The sequence below is a fragment of the Schistocerca gregaria genome, chromosome 2, assembly GCF_023897955.1.
Source record: "Schistocerca gregaria isolate iqSchGreg1 chromosome 2, iqSchGreg1.2, whole genome shotgun sequence".
NCBI lineage: Eukaryota > Metazoa > Arthropoda > Insecta > Orthoptera > Acrididae > Schistocerca > Schistocerca gregaria.
The window spans coordinates 596,885,907-596,911,936 of NC_064921.1; the positions used below are offsets into that span (position 1 = coordinate 596,885,907).

The following is a 26,030-nucleotide window of genomic DNA, read 5'->3' on the forward strand; positions in this document are numbered from 1 at the left end:
GAGCAAAGAAATTTATGATGCAACCTGGCCAAAATAGGTATTTGGTTTATAGAGCACATTCGGAGACATCAGGGGCTTACAAGTTTAGTACTGCATGAAAGTGTTGGAGTAAAAATTGTAGAGGGAGATCAAGAGATGAATACAATAAGCAGTTTCAAAAGGATATCAGTGGGTGGACGGGTGGTTGAGTGGGGGGAGGAGATGGATGAGAGGTCATTGGTCCCATGATCCTAGGTAGCAGAAACTAAGGGAGGACAACAACAACAACAACAACAACAACAACAACACAACTCTGTCACTGGGAAAGGAAAATGGGTTGGTTGGTTGATTGATTTAAATGAGGGGGCAGGGCAGGGGGTGGGGGGGGGGGGGGGGGAGAATGGACCAAACTGTGAGGTCATCGGTCCCTTGTTTCCTGTAAAATAATTACACAAGGGAAAGAAGAAAAGAAAGGAGACATACAGCACAACAACAGAAGAAAGAAGGAACCAGAAGAACGACAGAAGAACAACCAACACTACCATGGACAAAACAGGAAAAGAAACCCACAGAGAGAAGTAAAACAAGAGAGCAGATTGATGATCGTGGCTGGCTGACCACGAGAATAAAAAGGAAAAGCCAGCCACTCTGCAACATATTAAAACACCCACCCTAAAAACATTAGAGTGGAGAACACAGAGGGACAAAGGACAAGCACTAAAACTTATACTGAATAATAAAACCCACAGTAACGTATAAAACGTAAAACTAAATTAGCCGATGAGGCATTGTCAGCTAAAAATTAATGGCAATTAGTCCGATAACTGAAGAGTCCATCACAGGGCAGTCAAAGGAGGACAGGTCACCAAGATATGGGTCACTGTCATCCGGGCGCCACACCAACACTGAGGTGGGTCATCAACGCACACGAGGAAGCCGAGTGACATCCAAGTGTCGCTGATGCAGAGCTGGCAGAGGACCACAGAGTCCCTGTGACAGGTCCGCATGGAGGACTGTCACACATTCATAGTCTCCTTAATGGCACACAGTTTGTTGTGCAAGCTGAAGTAATGTCATTTCGTCTTCCAAAACCACAAAACCTTGCAGCATAGTACTGAATGCAGGTCAGCTGCAGAGAAGCTGATCTCCATAAGCGGTTTCCGCATAGCCTGTTTGGCTAGCCTGTCGGCAAGTTCATTGCCCGAAATTCTGACATGACCTGGGGTCGAGACAAACCACCACTGAAAGACTGGACTGCTCCAGGGCATAGACGGACTCCTGGATGGTCGCTACCAAAGAACGATGAGGTTAGCACTGGTCAATAGCTTGTAGGCTGCTCATGTAGTCAGTACACAGAGGAAACGACTCCCCAGGGCATGAAAGGATGTGCTCAAGAGCACTAGATATAGCCACCATCTCTGCAGTGAAAAAACTGCAGCCATCAGACAAGGAATGCTGTTCAACACATCCTCCATGACCATATGAGAAGCCAACATGACCATCAGCCATCGAGCTGTCTGTCTAAACCACTTCGTGGCAGCAGAGAGCCACGGGAGTAACTGAGTCCTTAGGGCCATGTGAAAGGTCCAGGCAAAGCTGCGGCCTATGTGTACACCATGGAGGTGTATGTGAATGGACTTCTTGTATGGGTGGTAAAGGCAAGGACTCTAGTTTGGAAAGAAGAGATCGGACATGAATTGCAGTTGGAAGCTCTGACTGGGGCTGCCAATGTGGAAGATGAACCGCCATGGGTGGAAAAAGGAGTCAGTGATTCGGATTTGCAGGAGAACTACGAACATGTGCAACATAACTGGCCAGCACTTGTGCATGCCTAACATGCAGTGGAGGAACTCCATCCTCCACAATGACACTGGTCACTGGACGCGTCCTAAAAGCTCCTGTCGCTAGGCGAATACCACAGTGGTGCACTGGGTCGAGTAAACGCAACTCTGAGGGTGCCACCGAACCATAAACCAGACTCCCATAGTCAAGGTGGGATTGAACGAGGGCTCTGTAGAATTACAGCAGTGTAGAGCGACCTTCAACCCAGTGGTGTCACTCAGGCAGTGGAGTGCATTGAGGAGCTGCAAGCATTTCCACTTAAGCTGACAAAGGTGAGGAAGCCAAGTCAATTAGGCATTGAAAACCAGTCCTAAGAATTGATATGTCTTGAGTGGATCATCATTGAGGTAAAGTTCTGGTTCTGGATGAAGGGTACGATGCCGACGGAAGTGCACAACACACAATTTGTGGCCAAAAACTGGAAAACATGGGCTAGAGCCCATGACTGCACCTTGTGGATGGCTCCCTGTAGGTACTGCTCAGCAACACCAGTACTGGTGGAGCAGTACAAAATGCAGTAGTCGTCTACATACATAGAAAGTGAGAGACAGCCCTACAGCTGCTGCTAGACCATTAATGGCCACTAAAAGTAGAGAGACACTCAGTACAGAGCCTGCAGGACCCCATTCTCCTGGATATGGGGGAACTATAGGAAGCACCAACTTATATGCACAAAGTATGAAGCAACAGGAAATGCTGGAAAAAAATCAGGAGTCGGCCTTTGAGACCCCCATACATTTTTCGCAAATAAAAAAAGACAACAACCAGGTGTTGGCGTCTTGAAAAGGCTGTTCAGATGACACACCAGGGACAAAATATTATCAGTGGCAGACGCTCCTTAATTGCTTCAGCAACTTCCAGTGACCACCAAGGGAGTGCCTTACCTCTTGGGGACCCTAACTAGTGAGGGATCGCGTTTTCTGCCGCAGAAACAATTGTGCTGGTCACTTGCTCAACCATCAATCGATGTTACTGTGTGGGGGAGATTCATTGGTGACAGAAGAGGTGAAAGTTCCCCAGTCCGCCTTGTTTATATTCAGACATCCGTGAACCTGATGCCGGGGCAGTGACAGGAAGATGGGGCAGCAGTCACTACCACACAAGTCATCATGTGCTCTCCAGTAGATAGATGGGAGAAGTCCTGAGCTGCAGATTAATAAATCAATGGCCAAGTAACTACCATGAGCCACACTGAAATATGTGGCGGCTCCAGTATTTAAGAGGCAGAGGTCCAACTGAGACAGTAAGGTTTTGACATCTCTGCCTCTGCCAGCAAGCACGGTGCCACCCCACAAGGGGTTAAGGGAGTTAAAATTTCCCAAAAGTAGGAAAGGTTTAGGGAGTTGATCAATCAGTGCAATCAATACATTCACGGGTACTGCACCATCTGGAGGAAGATATACATTGCAGACAGTTATTTCCTGCATCAGCCTTATTCTGACAGCCACAACTTCAATAGGAGTTTGAAGGGGCACAGGTACACTGCATACTGAGTTCAGAACATATATACAAACTCCACCTGACACACTATTATAGTCACTACGGTTCTTGTAATATCGCCTATAGCCGTGGAGGGCAGGGGCCCACATTGCCATGAACCAGGTTACCTGGAGAGTAATGCAGAAAGCAGGTGTACAGCTTAACACATGAAATAGCTCAGCCAGGCAGTGGAAAAAACTGCCACAATTCCACTGGAGGATGATGTCATCATGAGACTGGGAAGACATGGAACATTCAATGAGGCAGTTTACACCGCAGGATCACCTGCAGCCACAGGCTATTTGCCTGAGCAGTCTATATCCATTGTGTCTGAAGGTCCAGTGAGATCTAAGTCCTCAGCAGACGCCAGAATCTCCACCTCATCTGCAGACACAAAGGTTGTAGGTAGCACTAATGTAGGGGCCACCACAATTCCCTTGGTCTTTGCAACATTCTTTTTGGATTTCTCTCACTGGTCCTTGGGTTTCCCTGAATCCCTGGATGGGAGGACTTCACTGATTTAGTCTCTGGGACTGACAATGAGCGTGAAGCTGTGTGACCAGCTGCTCTTGGGCTCTTCAGCCACTCGGGGTGTTGTCTTTCCCACTAGCAGGAAACTGAGAAGGGAGTGATCCAAGGGAGCCCTTCCTAGGCAGAGGAGCTGAAGAAGACTTACGTTTCTCCAGCTCAGAAATTGGGGGGCGGGGGGGGGGGGGGGGGGGCGGGGGGGACTGATATCCCCAATGGTTCGGGGGAAGAGTTGCTCCTGAAGTAGGTGGTGCGGAAGCAACATGGAGGGAAGTGCCCCCCACCATCAAGAGGGCAGCTGTAGTCTTCTGGTTCTGATAGGTGACAGGAATGTGAGGAACTGATGGGGCGACAACTGCTCTCGTAGCTGCGGCATAAGAGCTCGTAGCCACAGGATGTCAGCGCTCAAATTTCCTCTGGCCTCAGTGTAGGTCAGTCGGTCCAGTGTCTTGTACTTCATGATTTTCCTTTCTTTCTGGAGAATCCTACAGTCAGCCGAGCAAGGCTAATGGTGATCTCTGCAGTTGACACAGATGGGAGGCAAAGCACTCCGACTAGGGGCCCTCCCCACAGGCGCCACCCTGCCTCAGCAAGGCCACCTGGCAGGATGGCCATTGCCGGAAGTCCCGATGCCCCAGGGAGATGGGCATCTACTCCTTGGCATATGTGGGGAGTCAACGTCGCAGTCGTCAGCAGAGCAATCCCAGTCTTGTCAGGGGCCTACAACCAACTGGGTACATGACGGCCCCACCACAACGGACTGGCTACTGTGCTGGATATGAAGTGCTAAGAAGTCCACAGTCATTATTGGTGCAGTAAGCGACATTGCATAGTGCATGGTGGAAATTGCACCCAGGAAGATGTCCTCACACAACAGATGGAGAATGAGTACGACTGCAATGCGACGATGAAGGGTGGGGGAGAGATGAGAGTAAGGGTGGGAGGTGGGAGGGGGGGGGGGGTGTTCTCAGAGCATACGCCGACAAGGCACCAGCACTGTTACAGACCCATCCCAGTGCCCACACTGTACCTTACTCAGGCACAACAGGGGCGACACTGGAGGAAGAAGACACAAGGAAAGAGGAAATAAAATGTCACAAGGAAGCGGACTAAATGTAGAGAGAAAAGGGTGGGGGGGAGGGGGGGGGGGATACCTGGCCAGCATGGAGGCAAGGCTGAAAGCCTCCAAAACCCCTAAATCTGGGAGAACAAACCACTTTTGTGAAGAAGAAGAAGAAGAAGAAGAAGAAGAAGAAGAGTGACAAGGAGCGTGGGAGCACATATTTAGTTTTAATGGCAGCCCAACAAAATATGGATCTTTGTGAGTGAGGGCCTCGCAAATACAAAGGCGGGTGGGGGGGGCAGCTTATTATATAGTAAAAAGCCATGAGCCAATCTGGTATGGCTGATACAAAGACGGCAGAGGATGGTAGTTTCCCACTGGTAGAGGTGGCACGAAGAATGCCATGTGCTGAGAGTCCCCTTAATTGCACAAAATTCATTGTATACTCCACCTTTGAAGAGTCAGCCGATGACTCAGCAAAAGGAATTTGAAACAGACACAAATCCACACCTGGAGGGGTCACAGAAAACCGAGGAAGGGGTTTGGGGAAAAGGTGGATGGGTGGTTGGATGGTTAAAGGGACCTAACTACTACATCACCAGTCCCTTTTTCCTCAGACAGGCATGTCTATGAGACTGTATAATAGAGATAGTCTGCCACACGAAACCCAGGAAAAGAAAACCCCAAGGTCTATACCAAAGGTCAACAAAGCTGAGATACAGGACAAAAAGAAGAAAAAGAGACAGAGGATGAAAGTCAAGCAAGGTGCCCAATCTAGGAAGCAAGAGGGAGCCACAGAGCAGGGTGCAGTAAGGGGACATACACCCCTAACCCCACCGCTTACCAGAGGTATTCCACTCAGAAATTGCATGGGTACACTAGCAACACAGACTGGGCATGAGAAGCACACAGAGAGAGAAGATAAAGAAGACTAACAAATAACGCAAGAGAAAATAAGAAGAGTAAAAGCACAGTTAGTGTGACGACTGGGCTGGACCACCAAGCTCAGACAGCCACAGCCCAATCTGGGCGGAGGATGCAACAAAAGTGGTCTACCAATGACGGTGGGGTGAGTCCTTGTGACAGAGCCGATGACCACGAGTCAGCCAGGTATGACCAATTTGGAGCTGGCAAAGGACGGTAGCTTCCTTGTCAAAGGCCTGCTTGAAGGACCCCCACAGATTTGTAGTCTCCTTTATCATTAGTCGTTTGTTTGCTGATGTCATAGTAAGCCATTCCATATAACAGATTCCTAAAATTTTATGGCATAGCACCGATCACAGGTCTGTTACTGGAATACTGATCTGAAAAGTCAGTTTACTGGTAGCCAGTTTGGCCAGGCTATCAGCGAGTTAATCCTTCTCTGGGATCCCAATGTGGCCCAGGGTCCTGTCGAAGGTCAATGTGCATCCACATTGTTCAAGGGCATACAGGAAACACTGGATAGCAATGACCAAGGGATGGCGAGGGTAACTCTGGTTGAGAGCTTGCAAACTGCTCAGGAAATGCTGCAGATGAGGAGGGACCCAACAGTACAGGAACGGATATCGTCAAGAGCACTAGAGATGGCTACCAACTCTGCAGCGAAAATACTAGAGCCCTCCGACAAGGAATGCAGTTCAGTATTTCAGCATGTCCCAGTGAGTATAAACAAAGCCCACGTGACTAGCAACCATTAGTACAGATTACTTATGAGCCCTGAGATGCACCGAGGATGGAGAAAAATTGGTGACTGAGGGCTTCGGGACGAACTGAGTCTTTCAGATCTTGTGACAGGTCAAGATGAAGCTGTAGCCAAGGGATCCACCATGAAGGTGTACATGAGCGGACGCAGAGGAGAGTTGGAAGAGGTAGCAACTAGAGTTCAGAGAGGAGGGACCAGATGCAGATTGCGATCGTAATCCCTGATCAGGATTGCCACCGCAGTTGATGGATTATCGTGTTTGGAAAGAGAAGATGTAATTCAGATTCTTAGGAGAGCTGCAAATGTGGGTAGCATAATTGGCAAGCTATTGTAGGTGTCTGATTCGCAATGGAGACGCCCTAGCCTCCATGAGTAAGCTGCTCACAGGGCTAGTTTGACAGGCTCCTGTCAAGTTGATCCCCGCATTGGTGTATCTGATCTAGTATCTGCAGTGCTGATGGCACACTCCGATAATCAAGACATGATTGTATCAGGGCTTTGTAAAGCTGCAAAGAGGTTGCACGATCTGCACCCCAGATGGTGTTACTCAGGCAGCAAAGTTTATTATGGTGGAGCCACCATTTTCGGTTAAGCTGGTGAAGATGAGGAATCCATACCAATCAAAGACCAGTCATAAAAAGCAATAAGTTTCCACCACACTGAGTAGTTACCTGTCGAGATAAATTTCTGGTTGTGGGTGAACAGTACGATATAGACAGGAGTGCATGACACGAGTCTTGGCAGCTGAAAGCCGTAAGTTGTGAGTGGGGATCCATGCCTGCACCTTTCATATGGAGCCTTGCAATCAACATTCAGCGACATCACATTAGAGGAGCAATAGTAGAGGCAAAAGTCATCAGCATACAAGGAGGATGATACTGAGGACCTCACTGCTACTGCTGCTGCTAGACCACTGATGGCTACTAGAAAGAGACAGACACTCAATACGGAGCCCTGCAGTTATTTGGAGAGGGGGGGGGGGGGGGGATGTACTGTGGGAAGCACCAAATCAAACTGCATGCATGGTGCAAGGAAGTTTTGGATAAAAATTGGGAGTGGGTCCCAGGTACCTTACTCATGTAGGGTAGCAAGGATGTGGTGTTGCCATGGGGTGTCACAAGCCTGCCATCCAGGTAAACCAGATTATCAGCAGAGGAATGGTCTTGGCAGAAACCACCCCGAGGCAGAGCCAGAAGACCCCGAGACGCAAGGCGCCAACACATCTACTGGCTCACAATGTGTTCAAGCAACTTATCCCTAGGACACCCAAGCCTTTTTTCTAACTTGGATGCCTAAGGGGGGCGGGGCAGAGACAGGGGGCAGAGACAGGGGGCAGAGACAGGGGGCAGAGACAGGGGGCAGAGACAGGGGGCAGAGACAGGGGGCAGAGACAGGGGGCAGAGACAGGGGGCAGAGACAGGGGGCAGAGACAGGGGGCAGAGACAGGGGGCAGAGACAGGGGGCAGAGACAGGGGGCAGAGACAGGGGGCAGAGACAGGGGGCAGAGACAGGGGGCAGAGACAGGGGGCAGAGACAGGGGGCAGAGACAGGGGGCAGAGACAGGGGGCAGAGACAGGGGGCAGAGACAGGGGGCAGAGACAGGGGGCAGAGACAGGGGGCAGAGACAGGGGGCAGAGACAGGGGGCAGAGACAGGTGGGACACATGTGCCCGAAAGGCAAATACCAAAAATACCTCAAAGGTACCTGGATGTACAATGTACAGCAATAAACTGTAACCTTGACATGCAGGTTCTCTTCAGAACCTCTATACACTGATTCATGCATCACGATGCTGTACGTAGAATCTGGACCCAGCTCTAAAAAGACTACATGGTGCCATTGCTGTGACCAGTTTTGTTGTTGTTGTTTATCAGTATGCCACTGTTGACACCCCTACCCCTATTTTTGTATGAAGGGGTGCTGGTGGCTGTGCTTACAGTCCACAATACTCCAGACTTCATCTGTGTGGATGTCTGTCTTGCTCCAAACAGGCCCAGTTTGTGATTCAATCAAAGTATGTGCCATGGCCATATCCTCGTGCTCAGCCGAGTGCACAATATGTCTGTCACTCTGGGCGTTCGGTGCATGGGGTCTTCGAGATACTAGATGATGCTGAGTATGGCCCTCCTGAACCCATCGATTCCATATTCACAGAACAGACACACGATTTTTAATATACCAAGCAGTAATATCACTGAGTGTCAAACAACATTCACATGTGTCACAATCCTACAGCAATATAGTTCTGAAACATTTTGATGTTTCTCCTTCTTATATGAGATCTAAAATGAGCTTCTCAAAAACAACCAACTTTCCTACCTAACTTACAAGGTTGCACTGAAATCCTGATAATATGTCTATCCAAACAGGCAGTACATTTCTTGCCAATTTGAATGTCATCTTCATGGTGATGCATTTTAAAGGTCAGCACCACATTTTCAACACCAGTTTCCAAAAGGCAGCTCTTTGCACAAATCACAATGGGCCTCGTTGCTCTCAGGTAGTTAATTAGAGATTTGTTCCTTAGGTGAGTGAGCAGTAGTATGGTGTACAAGTAACTGTGGAACTGTTAAGTCTTTTATGCTTGCTACACCATGAGGATTTGCCATCTGACAGTAGTGGTTCCCGAGCTTTAGCACAGATTCTGTGAATGGACTGATCCTAAAGGCTCCACTGCCCATCCTGTTCCCTAATGATGAATCACATCGAGAATCTGCAAGTTTGGAGGTCGAGCAAACACACACTATTTAACAAGCAAGCTACGGTTGAAAAAATGCTCCATAAAATTGGAGCAGACATACTGTCTTCTCCACATGCTTGGTGGATTATACTTTCAAAATACTGAGTGCTTTGAGAGACAAATCGGATTCCTCCCGTGTTCCAACCAACATTATTTTTCAACAAATATGATTCTTAGGAACCTGACAATTTTTTTAAATTTCAACCAAAATCAAACTCTATGAAATTTCCAAATCTCAAGGTTTGTACATCAACTACAATTCTTGTTGTAATCTCTGTCCAGTGTAACCACCTATGACCACCTACCCCCACCTAACTGCTGCTAATTCATACTGTATTGAAGGTATTGCTAAATGCAAAAATTGATGAATTTTGGAGTGGGGAAAGGGACTAACCATTGAGGCCATCATCCTTTTTTCTTCCTTTAATAATCAAAGCCTGAACGTTTTCAGGGAGGGAAAGAAATAGAATGGCCTGCCAATTTTATGTTTTTTGTGTCATCTGCGGCACACATATTGGCTGAAGGTGCACGTTACAGAATACGGAAAAAGGAGATAGTACTTTTTAACTTGTTACCATAGTCCTGTCTACAGACCACTCTCTATAATAGAACTTAAGACCATATTTACCACTTGGACTCTGCAGCGTAACAGTGTAGAAAGGGTTGCCAAGCTTCATTGTTTGCTGCCAAGCAGTGAAATTGGGACTACCAGGACATGGGCCACCAATAGAGGAGTGTCACTAGACAATGGTGTGCAATCTCTTGCCTGAGGATGTGACCATGATTCAACAACTTATGGCTGATACATAATCAGCAAACATGATGTATTCCCATTGAGAAGGGCAAAGGGAAGATCACTGTGTGGCTATGGATCTCTCTATGGTATGTTGCTTTCCAAAAACTACTCAAGTGTTTTACCGGTTAATTTGTGTTCACTCTCCATCATCCTCCTGAACTTAACATACATTGGGTTATCTTTCTGTTCTTCCTTAATTAGCATCCTTTATATTCTTATTTTGTCTAAACAGCAACAGTAACCAAAGCAGGGAACTATGAGAACTACAAAAGATAGGAATACTGTATTAGGCTCCTACTAATATTACTTTGACATTCAATAAATGAGAGAGAACCACAGTACACTGCAGCTCTCAAGATCATAACAGTGAGAGTATGTGAATGATCTCTCCCATCCCCCCCCCCCCCCTCCTCCTCCTCCCATTATTTGTGTGGAAATTTAAAAAGCAGAGCTAACAACTCTACCAGCATGACGGCAAATTACTTCCAGTTTAACTTCACTCATAACAGTTTTCTATATTAGTGATGAACTAAGATCCATCTAAAACAATAAAATGATTTCTCATTTTATTAGTTATCCCATATCAGATTCGTTCATGAATCAGTGAACTCCAACAGTTTTATCCAAAACCATGTGCACCAACAACAGGGAAAGCACAGTGTATTAATACATTCCTGCTCAAAAGTTTAATAGTTTTCCAAATGAAATTACATTCATTCTTGAAGTAAGAAACTTAAGTAAAAATGTAAATAAACACTAAATTTTCAAATGAATATAATTAGCATCAGAAAAGGATACAGGACTTCATGTAGCTGTATTTTATGTCTGAAAGTTCTTCAACTGCAACATCAACTGAACAACCAATAAAAGCTGTAAGTATGCCAATTAGAAAGAATATTATCCATCTAGCCACATTTTTTTTCACAACAAACTTGTATCCTTTTCTTCTTTCTTCATCAAGAAGCAGATAGTTTTCACAGATATCATAGTCAAGACTCTAAAAATAAATGAATAAAATAAGTAACTAGAACACAAACAGGGATTGTTTACACACAGACAGACAGAAGGTAAAAATATTTAGGATTATTTGTGGATGTTAGAATCTCTTTAATCATATGATAAATAAAATATCAAGACAAGATCTAGTGAGCATCTTACAATGCCAGATATGGCTACTAGGACTGAGAAATAACTGTTTTAAACATTATGATGCACACAGATTTTATATCTAATGGTGAAACCAAATATGTCTTATGAAACGTATTCATAAAAATCAACCAACTGTCGTTTAATTTTCAAATTAATTATTGAACATACACTGATCAAACTTCAATAATGGAAAGTCCTGATAAAATGTTAACAGCATCACATTCCTATCCCATGCACCTACTGCTGACTCCTCCTCCTCCTCCTCCTCCTCCTTCCCCTTCCTCAAAAGTCCCTCCCACTCTCCACCACCTTTCTCTGCTTGCTAGGCATTAACCTGAACAAAACACTTCATACCAACTGGGCAAATTATCCACCTTGCTGATCTAAGACCTCAAACCTGATGTCCTTCACATCCTGTCACACAACCAAAAACCCACCTCTACCAACCTTTTTTTCAAACTTTGTTTCCCACTTCCGGCATGTTTCCTATTCAAACCAAACAGCAGACACTATCAGACTCTAGCAACTCACAATCCCAGTCTCCATCATGTCCTAAATCTCTCATCCACTTCCCTCACTGATCTGGAGACCGCCATTCCTTCAAAAGACATAGCCTTCAGTCCCTATATCCAAATTCAATCACAATACCATAATAAAAAGTCTGTCACTCACCTGTAACCTAAATTCGAAATACAATTTAGCTGCCCATCTGAAAATCACAACCAACAGAGCAAGCATCATACCCAGCCTAGAACTGTTCCAACACAAATCTCAACCTCTATCTTTCTCTCAAGACTTGACACAACAGGCCCATTAGGAATTCCTCACTTCTAGCACCCTTACCAAATCTCCCTTGGATGCACTACCAAAACTCCAAACCTTACTCAAACTAAGTCGCTATCTACCTGTGACCTGAAGGTAGGCCGCTCAATCAACAACCTCTCTGTTGACAAATGTTCTATTACTGCTGCACTTTACCACAGAGGGTACGTGGCAGAGGGACTTCGTCAGTTCTTTTATACATCAACACACAAAACTACTTTAATGACCCAATCCTATTCAGACTGATCTGCAGGAAAACCCCCACAACCTAATTCAGGGATGCTCAATCTTTTTAGGCTTGAGATCAATTATATGCAGGTTACTCAATTTACAGATCTACAGACTAAAAAAAGTTTGAAGCGCAAAACAACACTGTAGCCAAAATTAAACTTTTTTTTATTACACAGAATACATAAAATGAAATTCTCTCTCCATAAAACTTGTAGGCTTACTATTCAATTTTTAGGATATTACAAACATGGAAAAATTAAAATATACAGTACCATAAATGCTAAAAAAAAGTTTAGTGAGCTACATGGCTTTGCATATCTTTGACAAGCTTTTATAATCTAGTGAATAGTTTGTCAGAGCCAACTGTACAAAGACAAAGACAAGGATCATGTAACTATTTCTACACTTAGATTTCACCATATTCACCATTGAAATCACTGTCCCAAAATAGATAAGGTGATCCACAGATGATAAAACATATGATGACACTTTTACAATTTTAGGGTAAATTTTTACACTCACTGATTTCCAAAAGTTGTCTTCATTGTTTTCTGACTTTTATTGAAATGTCATTTTGACATTAATTATTTCAAGTTCAGCCTCTCTACAAGAGAAAACAGTACTCATTTTACTTTAAATACCTTCCACATTCAATTTATGGAAAGGCTGAACTACGAAAGCTACAACAGGTACCACTGAAGTGAAATCTGAAAACTGGTTTTCAAACATTGTCTTCAGTGCTGTCAGGTTGGTCATATACTTTCTTGCAGCTTCCTGATCCAATGATGTTTGCTGATCTGACAGTTCTGACTGTATTTGAGGAAAGTGTTTCATGTTGAATTTCTGTTAGTGTGGTATACAAAGATCAAGTTTTTTGATAAACACTTAACAGAAGATTTAAGACGTATGACAGTTTGATTTTTTCCTTCAACTTTTTTGTTCAACTCATGTAGTTAACTGTCATATCAGTTACAAATGCCAGATCCAAAAACTAGCTCAAATCATACAGTTGTGAGTAATCTTCCTCCATTTCAGACACAAAAAATTTTATCCCTTGCAGAAGTTTCCTAAATCCTTTTATAACCATCCCCTACTGAGCCACTGAACTTTGGTGTGGAACAGCAAGTATCCATACTGGCTATCCAATTATTCTAATAGCACTCTACACTTTATTCTCTGTTGTGACTGTGAGCAAACTGAATTCAAATTTTTGTGGCAATACTCTTAACATGGGTCATTTTGAAAATGCAGCCACAAAGCATTTGTTCATGATAAATAAAATTATACTTAAAGGAAGGCAGAGAGAGATTCATCACTCGCACACAAAATAATAAACCCTTTGTATTCACCTACCATGCAATGTGCTCCATCAGTAGTAATAGACAAGTTCCTGAAATGGCAAATCGAATTCAGAAATGGGGGATTCGAATTCATTGTAAAAATCTTCTCCTCATCTAGTGTCTTTCTAGGTCAAAATTCTAAGCAAGTCATCTTTTACAGTGAAATCAGAAAATATCAATCTCTCAAAAATCATAACTTGAGGTGAATCAGCTACATCTATTAACTCATCTAACTGCAATGAGAACCATAAGTAGAACTGCAAGTCTATTACCAGTGGACCTTTTCTATTTTCTGCCATTAATTCCAATTTCCTTGTTATTGTAGGTCTTGACAGAGGCATGTCTCTAATGGCTGTATTATCTCAGACTTGTTTCTAAACATGGAAAATAGGGACTCACTAGCTGCCAGAAAGCACTCCTTTATAACAGTGCTATCATCAAATGGTTTTGCACGTCATCAGTATTTCTGGTACACGAAACAATGCTATGTTTGATGAAACACTCTTTACAGGCTTTACAAAAAAGAAAAATGACTGTTGTAATAGTAATTTACTATTAAGATAAAGTTTCTTCCTTCTAAACTCACTACCAACAGTTTCTTCCAATTCAAAGTCTTTGTAACTGTTCTAAAATGGTATTCAATATTTCCCTTTTCAGATATGGCTAAAGTAGCATTACACATCAAAAATATACACCTATCTTTAAGCATTAAACACAAAACTGTTCTTCCCACTCATCATGGAACCGATATGTTTTCCTGTGTTTAGCTGCACTCATTTTTCAGTTTTCACAAACATTTTACTAAGTGAGAATTATAACTTGGCATGTTGACTGTCTAGTTCTGATTGGTAGCACATGGCAGCAGTCAGAAGACGACATGCCCTAGTGGTTTGAAGATGTTCTATGTCAACTGTACAGATACTATTTGCACTGTCATTGAGCTGTGCTATCGCTGCGTTGTGTATTGATGTGTTTACTGATCGGTATTGTTCCAAAAATGAGTGATGAGATAGTTATTGGACATATCAATATAAACATCAACCTCATTTTAAATAACACAAAGTATTTAACAGAGAATTACCTCCATCACGCACATTATTGTCACATGGAAGCTCTAAAACATTGGCTTCTGTTCCCTTATAGAGGCAGAGCTGTTTATTTTTGAACACCAGACTACCAAAAAATCAGGGGACTGATTTGGAAATCAAGATGGCCCCAACCTACGCTAATCTTTTCACCAGTAACATGGAAGAGGCATTCATCAATGCACAACATGGCTCCCTGGACTGCTACAGATTTATTAATGACTTTCCATGGTTGGTATTCATAACAAAAAAAGAAATTGTCCCCTACTTAAAATAACTAAACTCTCTTCCGCACTCTAGGAGACCTGGTCCTTTTCCAAATCTGAAGATACCTTCCTTGATACAGACATCCAAATCATTGATGCTCACATTCAAAATTTAGTCCACATAAAACCAAATAATAGATAATACCTCCACACCAGATGGCTGTCTCCACTTCCACATAAAACACTCCTCCATTTACAGCCTGAACATTCGAGGTAAAGTTTATTTGTTTAATCGCCGAATCTCCAGATGCCAACACCAACAATTTCTCCCACGTTTTGCTCTCTCATAACCACCTCAGATATCCTGTCCTTTTCCAGAAACATAAACCCCCAGCAATCCCTTGCTCTCACCCTCTGGTACAGGGCAGTTCCCACATCCGAAATAGTCAGAAGCACACCATCAACACTCAGAACCACTCACACCTCAAATGCTTCAATTCAGGAGGGGCGAGGAATTGGGGGAGAGAGAGAGAGAGAGAGAGAGAGAGAGAGAGAGAGAGAGAGAGAGAGAGAGAGAGAGAGAGGGGGAGGAGGAGGAGGAGGAGGAAGAGGAGGAGGAGGAGGAGGACGAGGACGACGACGACGACGGGGCGGAGGAGGAGGAAGCTGAAGAGGCTTGAGGAGTAAGCGGAAGAAGAGAAGGAAAAAGAAGAGAGGGAGGGGGAGGAGGAGGACAGAGGGAGAAATTCTGTGCAATTTGTGTGCTGTACATGTGCAGAGTCACCAGTTAAAGTGTAGTAATTTTAATTAATATTAGTTACACATTTTGTTTCCTATAACAGATATCAACACAACTGAAACTGCTTGATATTTTCAGTGTAATTTTCAACCAGTTTCATTCCCTACTAATAATCCAAGAAAATCCATTACACTTTCCATCATTGTCTTTAATAGTGGCAGATACTGCAGATTCTTCCAGATGCCGATAGTTTATTGACATCCAAAGAGATTTGTTTTGTAGTTTCTTCCTGAAACTTATAAGAAATCTTCACATATTGTCACTGCGAAACAGTTATCAATCATTGTCCAAAGTATCAATATGTGCCTCATGATGATTTAGCTATAAAGAGGCACCTCTATTCACCAACAAACAACAGTCAAAAAATGTCTGGAAAGGAAATAGAATAGCTTTCATCATTTGCTGCAAATGACGTGGTGCGTCTTTGTATCGGAAAACACCACTTAATAATGATAGCAGAGATGTCTGCTATGTGCAGCAACCGCCACATTACTTGGCCAATATGAGGCACCAATAGACAGTAGTAAGCATCACTAGTGGCTATGCAAGACGAATTGTGTTGGAAATACAAGGCATTTCACACATGACACAAACATTGGTCCAGACTTGTGTAGGAATCAATAGTAAGATGACAAGCTCTAATCATCACATACACCCCAATCCATTCCCTAGACACTGGCAGGTGGTATATTGGTCTCAGAATTAACTAAATGGATTGAAAGTAGCCTTGGAAAGCTACAACTGATCATCCTTGCAGCATTTAGCTAAATTAAATTAATATTCACACAAAGCGACATGGTCATGAATAGACTAGTGAGCCAGAGAGTGTAGAAAAAATTTCTCTTAATTTTCTTCTATTGTCACTAGATTGTTAGGCCCTTAGACACCAGTTTCGATCAGCAATGACCATCTTCAGATCTCCAGTAAAATACGAGAAGATACTAAATGCAACTGGTGGACTGTCTCCTCCTTAAAACAATAAAATAGGCCTCAATAAAAATTACTACTGAAATACATGCGGAAAACATGCTTGAAACATGACAAGATGTACCAGTTTTAAAACATCTCCTAATGTACGTTAGGCATATTACTCTCGTGTTGACTGGCCCTTCTCAGTTTTGTAACACTTTCATTAACTAGGTATTCTTATTAATTGACTAGTACAGTGTTTTATCATTCTTTTCCTATAACAGCATGTCGCAAGGTACGAGAGGCCCTGTAGCAGTTGGTTGGTTTGGAGATTGAAAGGACTAAATTGCAAGGTTATCAGTCCCTTTGGCCTTAATCTCGCAGCTCTCCGATTAAAACCTTACGCCAAAAGAATCTTATCACCCGAAATCCAGAGAAAGAACACAATGCACAAAACTGTGTGTGGAACCAAACAAGTGCAAAACGAAAGTACCAAGCCAAAAGTGTAAACATTAACCAAAAGGAAAAAAAGTGGTAGAAGATGTTAAAACAATAGAGAAGATGGCTTGGGTAGCTGATCACGATACTAAGAAACTTCTACCGTTAAGTACCTCTCACAATTTCTTGCCTATGCAATATTCTGGCAGTAACTCCAACAAAGCGCACTGACTGCTTGCTACAGTGTCATTTCATTCATTTGGCTTCTTCATCTACTTTTTTTTTCCATTTTTATATTGTTCTGTTAGTACTGCAAATTTGTCCTTATGTTTGTTGTCATATTTTTATGTAGCTCTCCTCAAGAGGAGCTCAGAATTATGTATCTGTCATATCACTATTGCCTTTTAACAATCTAAATTCATATCTTGAGTCATTTATTTATTGCATTTTATCACTGTAATGACAAACACTTGTTAAGATCAACACACACTACAACTACTGTATTCTTCTTTTATTATGAGGTTCATTCAAACAAAACCTGGTCAGTGTGTGTAGCTTTGCCTTACACATAAGGTGACACCACATAACTGCGGGTATGGTGGCGACAGCTATTGGTAGAGAGACTGACGAGTGCACAAAGTTTGATGTTGCGCAGCGCCAGTGCGGTTTCATGCCAAAGAGAACGTGGTCTCACAGGTTACCGCCACTACCAAACATGCAGACGAGTAAGCAGGAACAACGAGAAGTGATTCTGTTTTTGACAGTGGAGGGAGTTGAAGGCCATGAAATTTATCGACAGGTGAAGGCTGTGTACAGTATCCTCCTGCATGATAATGCCCACCCACACACAGCCAATGCAGTGAACATGACATAGCAGCAGTTTCGATGGGAAATGCTGGAACATCCACCATACAGTCCCGACCTTTCACCATGTGACTTTCACGTGTTTGGACCTCTAAAACAAGCTATTAACAGGCATCGATTCACAATGGACGACGCAGTCTGTGACTGGGTCCAGGTCTGGATCTGACAGCAACCTACTAGCTTCTTCAAGGATGGAATCTACCAGCTAGTGTCGCAATGGGGTAAATGTGCCAACAGTTTTGACAACTGTTTTCGAGTATGTTAATTCTGTATAACTACATTTTTCAGTTAATATAATCGTCACCATTACTTTACACTAGTGACCAGGTTTCATTTGAATGCCCCTTATACATTTGCCCAATTATATAATTGAGGAGTATTTGTAGGCTTAAAATAGCGACATCTAGTGACCCTATGGCACAAACATATAGTGGTTATTGTAGAGCATTTTGTTTCGAACAATAGCACTGTTGACAAGATGACTCTGCCAACATTGTGGCCTAGTATACACAATATTTTAAGTGTGTGACAATGCTATGCCGATTTGTGTATATCTTTCGATGATACCACTATGGCTTCATTATATTATGACATGTTTTAAAAGAGGTATGTCTCTAAGCAGTTGTTTTCCAAATGCATGTCAGTAACATTTTTCACTATGGCCTAGTTTATTGTTTTAAGATTTAGAGGTCCACTAGTTGTACTTGGTTTCTGTCACGTTTTACTGTCATCTGAAGAAGGCCTTCGCTGACCAAAATTTTAGAGCTGCCACAAGTTGCATGTAACTTTTTCTTTATTTCACATGTTTCACTTGATCAACGCAAGCACATTCAGATATTACATAGCTGAGGCCACACGTTACAAATATGGGGCTGTATACAGCATCGCCGTCATACATTTACTGCCGTGACACTATTCACATAGTGAAATTTGTAACATGTGGCCGTCAGCTGTATGAAATTTCTGCAGATGTTTGTGTTGGTCAAATGAAACCTGTAAAATAAAGAGAAAGTTACATGGGACTTGTGGTGGCTCTATTACTTTAATTTATAACAGTCATTGTTTCCGTGCAGGAAAATGCTTGCTAAATTTAGCAACTATTGTGTCAGTCACACTTGTTGACAAAGCTATACACAAACTCCAACTGAAACCTTTAAAGTAACATCAGTGTATCATCTAATTCAGATGCTGTTGTTCAACATCAGTAATTTCCTAGCTCTGTAGTCTGCGCACGATGTAGAGTTTCATCTGAAATGCTCTTCTCGATCACGCACAACTGCATTTATGAACTCGCAGAACAATCGACACTGGAGTTATGAGAAGTGTCATCAGTGCCTACGCATGACATGGAAACAAGTGCGTGGTGTGCATTTAGAGCAACATGAATTACTGGGCCAACTTTCTCAACCAATCTGAGATCTGACATATGAAAACAATACACTGCAACCTTTTCTCAGAGAACAACTAAAGTACCTACAATTATTTTATGTGGTATAACATCAAGAGCACCAGCTCCAGCACATCTACAACAGCAATATGAGGTTTTCTTTCACATCTGATTTTGTCAGTTGATACACAACTGGTACATTGTAAATATTTGAACAGTGTGAATTATGCTAAAATTAATACACTGTCAGCCACTCTCAGATGAATAGACCACAACATATGTACCGGTAGCGATTGGAGGCTTTTACCTGGTATCAGTTCCCATGTAACAGCACTTACTTTGTGCATCAAACAGTTTGTGTTACAAATAACAATTTTCATGTTTATCAGGGTGTTCTGTGTTGCCTGATGAACAGAAATATGAAGAAGATGTTTAAACTTTTAAGACAGTAGGTGGCAAAATACTTTCAAAAATGTGCTGGTTCCAGTCACTGTGAGAGAATATCACAAACTTAAGCATGTGATGCATAATAATGGAAATTTTTATCTATGAAGATGCAAAACATTTTTTTTATCACTGAAGTCCATAGCTCTGAAGTGCAATCAGTCAGAAGACTGAGCCACTAATGGGAACCTTAGTAACCTAACACTACTGGGTGTAGCAGTGTATTATCTATTAAGCAATGAAAGTAATGTAGCATTGGCACTATCACAGGAATGCACACTTTATTCATTGTTCCACACCTACGAAAATCCTCTCAATTTTTGGGTGTATGGGACAAAAACTGAATCTAATCTAGTCTAATCTAATCTAATCTCTGCTCCTCAGCAGTCTTGTGTTCCTCAGACATTTTGCTGTAGAAAGTAAAACAAATATTTTTGATTTAATGACTATACATTCAGTTTGCTAAATTAATAAGTGTTATCAATCAGGTATCTCACCTCAAATTTCGCTGACAGCACTTTCAATGTTCCAATCTCCAGCCCACCAGTTGGACGACATTTCCTCCAACATGTCCGTCCTTCAGTTTCACGTGATTCAGAAATATCAGCATTAATCAATAGAGGCTCCTTAAAAAAAAAAAAATTATTTCACACCCTTGTCCTGTGTATAGACTGCAAATTTAATGTAGTCTATCATACAATATGTATACAAATTAAAACTGTCATTTAAATTTCTGTACACTCACTACATGTCATCGGCCAAGATATAAATTTTTATAGTGACAATATTAAGTCTCTTCAAGTTTCGTACCTCTTAAATTTTAATACATTTATCAGAATGCACATTACAGCTCTCTATGCAGTTTTAGTGTTAGTGTTTCTTATGGCAAGTACATGGTGCAAAAATAATCTCTAAATGACAGCTGATCTTTTTCTCAAAAAATAATAAGTTACAACTTTTATTCTTGTAACATGTGGTTGTTATTACTCTTGTAATTATTCTAAAATGTAACTTCTTCTGATATAAAAATTATTATCTTCAATATTCTATTGTGGACTAGGTCCCAACATACTTCAAACACACAAACGCAACTCCCAATGAGCTACACATACACTAAAGTTTAAAGGAAGGAAATATCTATGGTAATAATAATAGTAATAATAATAGTAATGATGTATTGCTCACAGAAAAGAAAGGTTTCAAAGAATTACACACTGTGATTGTTGAATAACTATCACTCTGAATACAAAACCAAGGATGATGCCACTGATTTAAGCTCCTAGAAGGACCTTTGATAAATCTGTCATAGTTACTGGAAGTGCAAGTAATAGATTTGTCTCCAAGACACCCACTTACAGACCTAACAAAGGAACTACCCAATCTGATACGTCAAAACCTGCCCGAGTTTTTTTATGTAGGAAGAATACACCCAAAGAAACAACGTCAAAATTTTAGTTGTAAAGTCACACTGCAAGTTTTAAGTATTGAAAATTGCCAAATTTTTAGTGCACCAGATGGCTAGAGAAATGTACACACTTGCTGTAGCTTTAGTGGACTGCATGCACACATGGCACCTGTATATCCTTGATTGACGACATATCAAAGAGTTAACATGGCGCAATGCCATCATAATTCGTAAAGTGAATTTCAGTCATCACTGATAGTTTCTCTAAGAATTTTTCATAGTTACTATTCGCTCAATTCTGTGACTTCTTTAATATCCATAATAATTAGCAGTTGTACGAGAATGAAGTCTTTCGCGACGGCACTGTTGAATAAAATATTCTCGGACTTCTTGCCGCATCAAATCTTGATAAAACCTCGAGCTTTCGACGATATTCACCACCATCGTCATCGTCAGGAAACTGACTGGCTAAACAGCAGCTGTGGTGGACCTTATGTAGCCCCAGGACGGCTTGCAATTGGACGGCTCCTGATTGGACGGCGAATACGTCACGGTGTCGCAGATGTTGTCGACACCTGCACTGGTGGTGCCATCGCTCCCGGAGTATCGAAGACCCGCGGCGAATCTCTCTGACACTTCTCCATATTGAGCGCTCGCTTCCATGCACCACTAAGATTGTAACCATTGTCACGATTAAAATTGTTATCACACATTCTAATTTCTATCACCTCTTTAATTACCGAGTCCCAGTATGTGGAGGCCTGAGACAGAACTTCTGTTTCACCGAACAAAATTTTATGTTTCCTAGTGAGGCTATGCTCCGCAATTGCCGATTTTTCCAGCTCCCTATTTTTAATGTGACGTTGATGTTCTGTACAGCGATCGGAAATGGTCCGGACTGACTGGCCGATGTAACTACTTCCACATTCACAAGGAATTTTGTAAATACCAGGAATCCTGAGACCGAGGCAGTCCTTCACAGGATGCAACATCCCCTTGATTTTCCTTGGAATTGAAAGATCGGTCTTAAACCTTATCTACGAAGGATCCTGCCTATTTTACTGGAAATAGAACCAAAGAAAGGAAGAAACACACTAGGTTGTTCATCACGGGAATAATCATTATTTTCACGTTTCTTTCTCTTGCAGAACGCTCACTTTACATCCCGTGAACCATAACCATTCCTACGAAACACATATTTAAGGTGATTAATTTCAGTATTTAAATGGTCTTTGTCAGACACAGTTCTTGCTCTATATATCAATGTAGTTAGAACGGCTTTCTTCTGAGCTGGATGATGGAAACTCTTTGCATCGAGATATAGATCTGTGTGCGTTGGTTTGCGGTGCACAGAGTGGCCAAGCCGCCCATCTGCTTTTCTTTGCACCCGTACATCTAGAAACGGCAATTTTCCCTCTCTCTCTCTATCTCGGCAGTGAACTGAATATTCGGGTGCACACTATTCATATGTTCCATAAAATTCTCGAGGGCTCCTGCGCCATGCGGCCAAACCAAAAACGTATCATCCACATAACGATAAAAAATAGATGGACGGAGTGGAGCCGAATTTAGTGCACGTTCCTCAAATTGTTCCATGAAATAGTTAGCCAATACAGGGGATAACGGAGAACCCATGGCCATTCCATCCCTCATTTATTCAATTAGCAGTTGTGTCTGCTATATTTTTAAATGCTAACAATGGAGATAAATCCCAATAATAGCAGTCTGTGCAGTTTCCATAGTTTCACAGCAATGTGGAATCAAATTACTGTATTCAACCTTGCAAAGATGAATTATGAGGAACATGGTATGCAATAGAAATCACCTACTTCTCCTACACATATTATTAATTTCCTGGAATGCATTCAAATGATGTCAACATTTTGTTAGATACTGTGGAAACATTACAAGAAACAGAAAATATGTATGTGCAATCTTACTTGGGCTTTTGTTGCAGCAAAAGCTGAAAGAGTATGCGTAGAAGAGGCAAATAAACAAGTCATCTCCATTACAATTTTATCAAAAACAAGTCCATTAAAAATGGTTGCTCGCAAACTGATAACAGACTAACAACCATTATTTAGAAATGTTGGCATTATGCAAGTCTGACTGCAAATTTAAATGTATATTAAAAGTGACACATTGTTATTGTATATATGTTAAATCCATCATAAAATGAGTTCAAGCTAAAGTGAGATGGATGAAATTGTGCTACACATTAATCTGACTGGCTGACCACTTATTAAGGAGAAATGGGTAAGCCCGTCTCTTTTACACATTAAAGTCACCCCCCCCCTCCCTAATCCATAAACTTATGGAGGAGGTTCAACTCGCCACAAATACTTTTTTAAGCTTCTGTAACACATATGTTGTCAGATAAAATTGAGAAAAAATCTGAGGACTGCAGTTCTGTTAGAAAAGTGACTGGTTGGAGGTTAGGCGATTAATTAGTTACATTCGCCAAAAATTTGATCAAATTATGAAAGTACATAGCAATGGTAAAAGTAAGACACTTAAAGCAACATTGATGCTACAGCTGAGAAATAATTTAAGGACAAGTAAAAGTAGATGGGTCAGATCAGCATGTAGATCAGAGCAGATGAGGGGTCCCCAGGGCTCACCTATAGTGAAAGAACCCCCCTCCCCCCCTGCATCCCGTCCTCTGCTAACCAAATTAAGGGCAAAACCATTTAGGAGGTAAAGAGTCCCAACCAGCTGAGAGATCTGTGAGAGTAAAAGTGAGAATGCTAAGAATCTAATTGTTATCATAAAGAAGTTGAGATAAATCATCAGGTCAGTAGGTGGGCAGTACTGGTTGAGCTTCTGTCGTGTACATAGATCCGCGTAGTCAGCGCGTACACAACTTTCCCACTAGAGCGCGCCCTGCTAAGCACAACAGCGCAGGCGCAGCACTCGTCTGTCTCCGCACTACGAGATGGCACTGCCATAGAGACTGACCTAGAGAGCCGGTATACAGAGAGAGTGGCCATAGGTGAAGTTGCCTGTGATTGGTTGATTAGCTTTGGCAGAAAAATGGCGCCAAACATCTCTCACGTTTCCTATGTTCGCGGTGCTTTTGAGTTGAATTGAAGTTCAGAGGACTTTTGGAAACAATTAAAAGGTATTTGGATTATCGAGAGACTTGCTATGCGTTGTGCATGCATGTTTGATTTAGTTGTATATCGATTTTAGTACGTAATTAGCGTTTGCAATCTTAAATACGAGTTGAAATAATGAAGCGTTTTGTGATGAAGTCGGTAGGCCTACATGTTTGAAGTAAACACGTTAGTAATTGTATAGTACTGTTTTTGACATCTGTAATTCATTCTGTAGACGTTCGTAAATGATGCCAGGTTGTGCTGCATTCAGTTGTTCCAATAGAGGCGAAGGTGGATTTCGCATGTTAGCATTTCCACGCAATGAAGAAAAATGAAAGCAGTGGGCAGTTGTAGTCAACAGGGCTCACATAAATCAAACAGGAGCCTTGTGGAAACCAACCATGTACTCTTATCTATGCGAAGTAAGTCATTTTTACTTTTTACTACATATAAAACAACTTGCAATATACATAGTTAAATTTGAAAACAGACCTGTAAATTGGCTGTGTGAAAATTATTATAACACATTATTCTTATAAACAAAGGCATTTAAGGAATGATTTCGCCATATTGTCTTGTGCTTTTGATTCGGTGGGTGTGTACTCCACTACTGCCCATTCGAAAGTCTTGCCCGCAGTTTGGCAGAAAAATGGCCGCCATATTGTCCGGTTGGCCACACTCTCCCTATACAGGCTCTCTAGATGGACCAAATTCTACTTCCGCCGATCCGCGTATTAATATGTAACGCAGCCAATGAGATTGCTGCTAACGTAGAACCTTTTCTCCTCACAGATCACACTCGCGCAGTGATACATGAACGCGCGAGGTATTATAACGAGTGTACAGACCTCCGATTAGTCAGTCTGCATTTGTCTGCACCGATCTGTACCAGTCTATAGTCAAGTTTCAGTCTGCGCCTAATAAGATTACCATATTCCTGTACATAGCCATGAAGATAAATGTATAGACACTTTTGTCAAGTACCAGAGATATATGTGAGAATAAGATTAACACACCAATATCAAAGGAACTTCAGATTGTCAACTGTAAATAGCATCCAGAACCAAATTAAGTAATTTTTATGCTTGTTATTATTTTAATAAATGTGTGTGAAAATTGATCAAGTTCTGTTTAAAGTTGGTCACTGTCAATCTGCTACTCTAAGCATGCAAGTGGCATTTCTATCGTCTGACCTAATGGCAGAAGATAAACACGCCACGATAAGACCACGAGACATATTGCTGACACTCGCCTACTTCGTTAGAGTGACAAGTCAAATAATCTGATGGTGTGTGTACTGAAGGTCTTACAGTACGCACACCACAGCTTCCCCATGCTCTGCGTGTGATGTGGGTGAGTCATCCCTTCCATAGTTGTCCCACCCCAACCCATTATAATCAAAGTGCCTAGGAGGGGAATAACAATCCACTACTCAGAGTGCTACCCTTGAAAAAAAAGAAAAAAGTTAGCAGTAGACAAAAGAGCTAACTGTATTTAAAAGCAATTACAATACAGTAAAAAGGGGATGACCAAGGCAGTTGGCAAAGGAGGAGACTGAGCACAAGACGAGAGATGCCCCAACCACCTTCTCGTCAGCCCAAAGGCAGTATATATGAGAATAAAAACTACTTTCGTGCAGAAAATGGAAAACCAAAGCTGCCCCACTAACCAAAATTAGAGACAAATAATCTAAAAGGTCATGCTTAGCCTGGAGAGCCTGAAGAAGAGAGAGAAGCTTCTGT

General features: G+C 42.1%; 1 protein-coding gene across 4 annotated transcripts in view; it reads right to left on the reverse strand.

Moving 5' to 3' along the window:
• Positions 1–26,030, reverse strand: part of LOC126334514 (H(+)/Cl(-) exchange transporter 7) — a 239,179-nt gene that overhangs the window by 158,862 nt on the left and 54,287 nt on the right. For all 4 annotated transcript variants that reach the window (XM_049996862.1, XM_049996864.1, XM_049996863.1 and 1 more), the window contains exons 2-3: positions 20,283–20,411; positions 10,910–11,108 (exon numbers count right to left, since the gene is read on the reverse strand). In XM_049996862.1, coding sequence (XP_049852819.1) covers positions 10,910–11,108; positions 20,283–20,411 — 328 coding nt within the window. The remainder of the gene's footprint in view (positions 1–10,909; positions 11,109–20,282; positions 20,412–26,030) is intronic.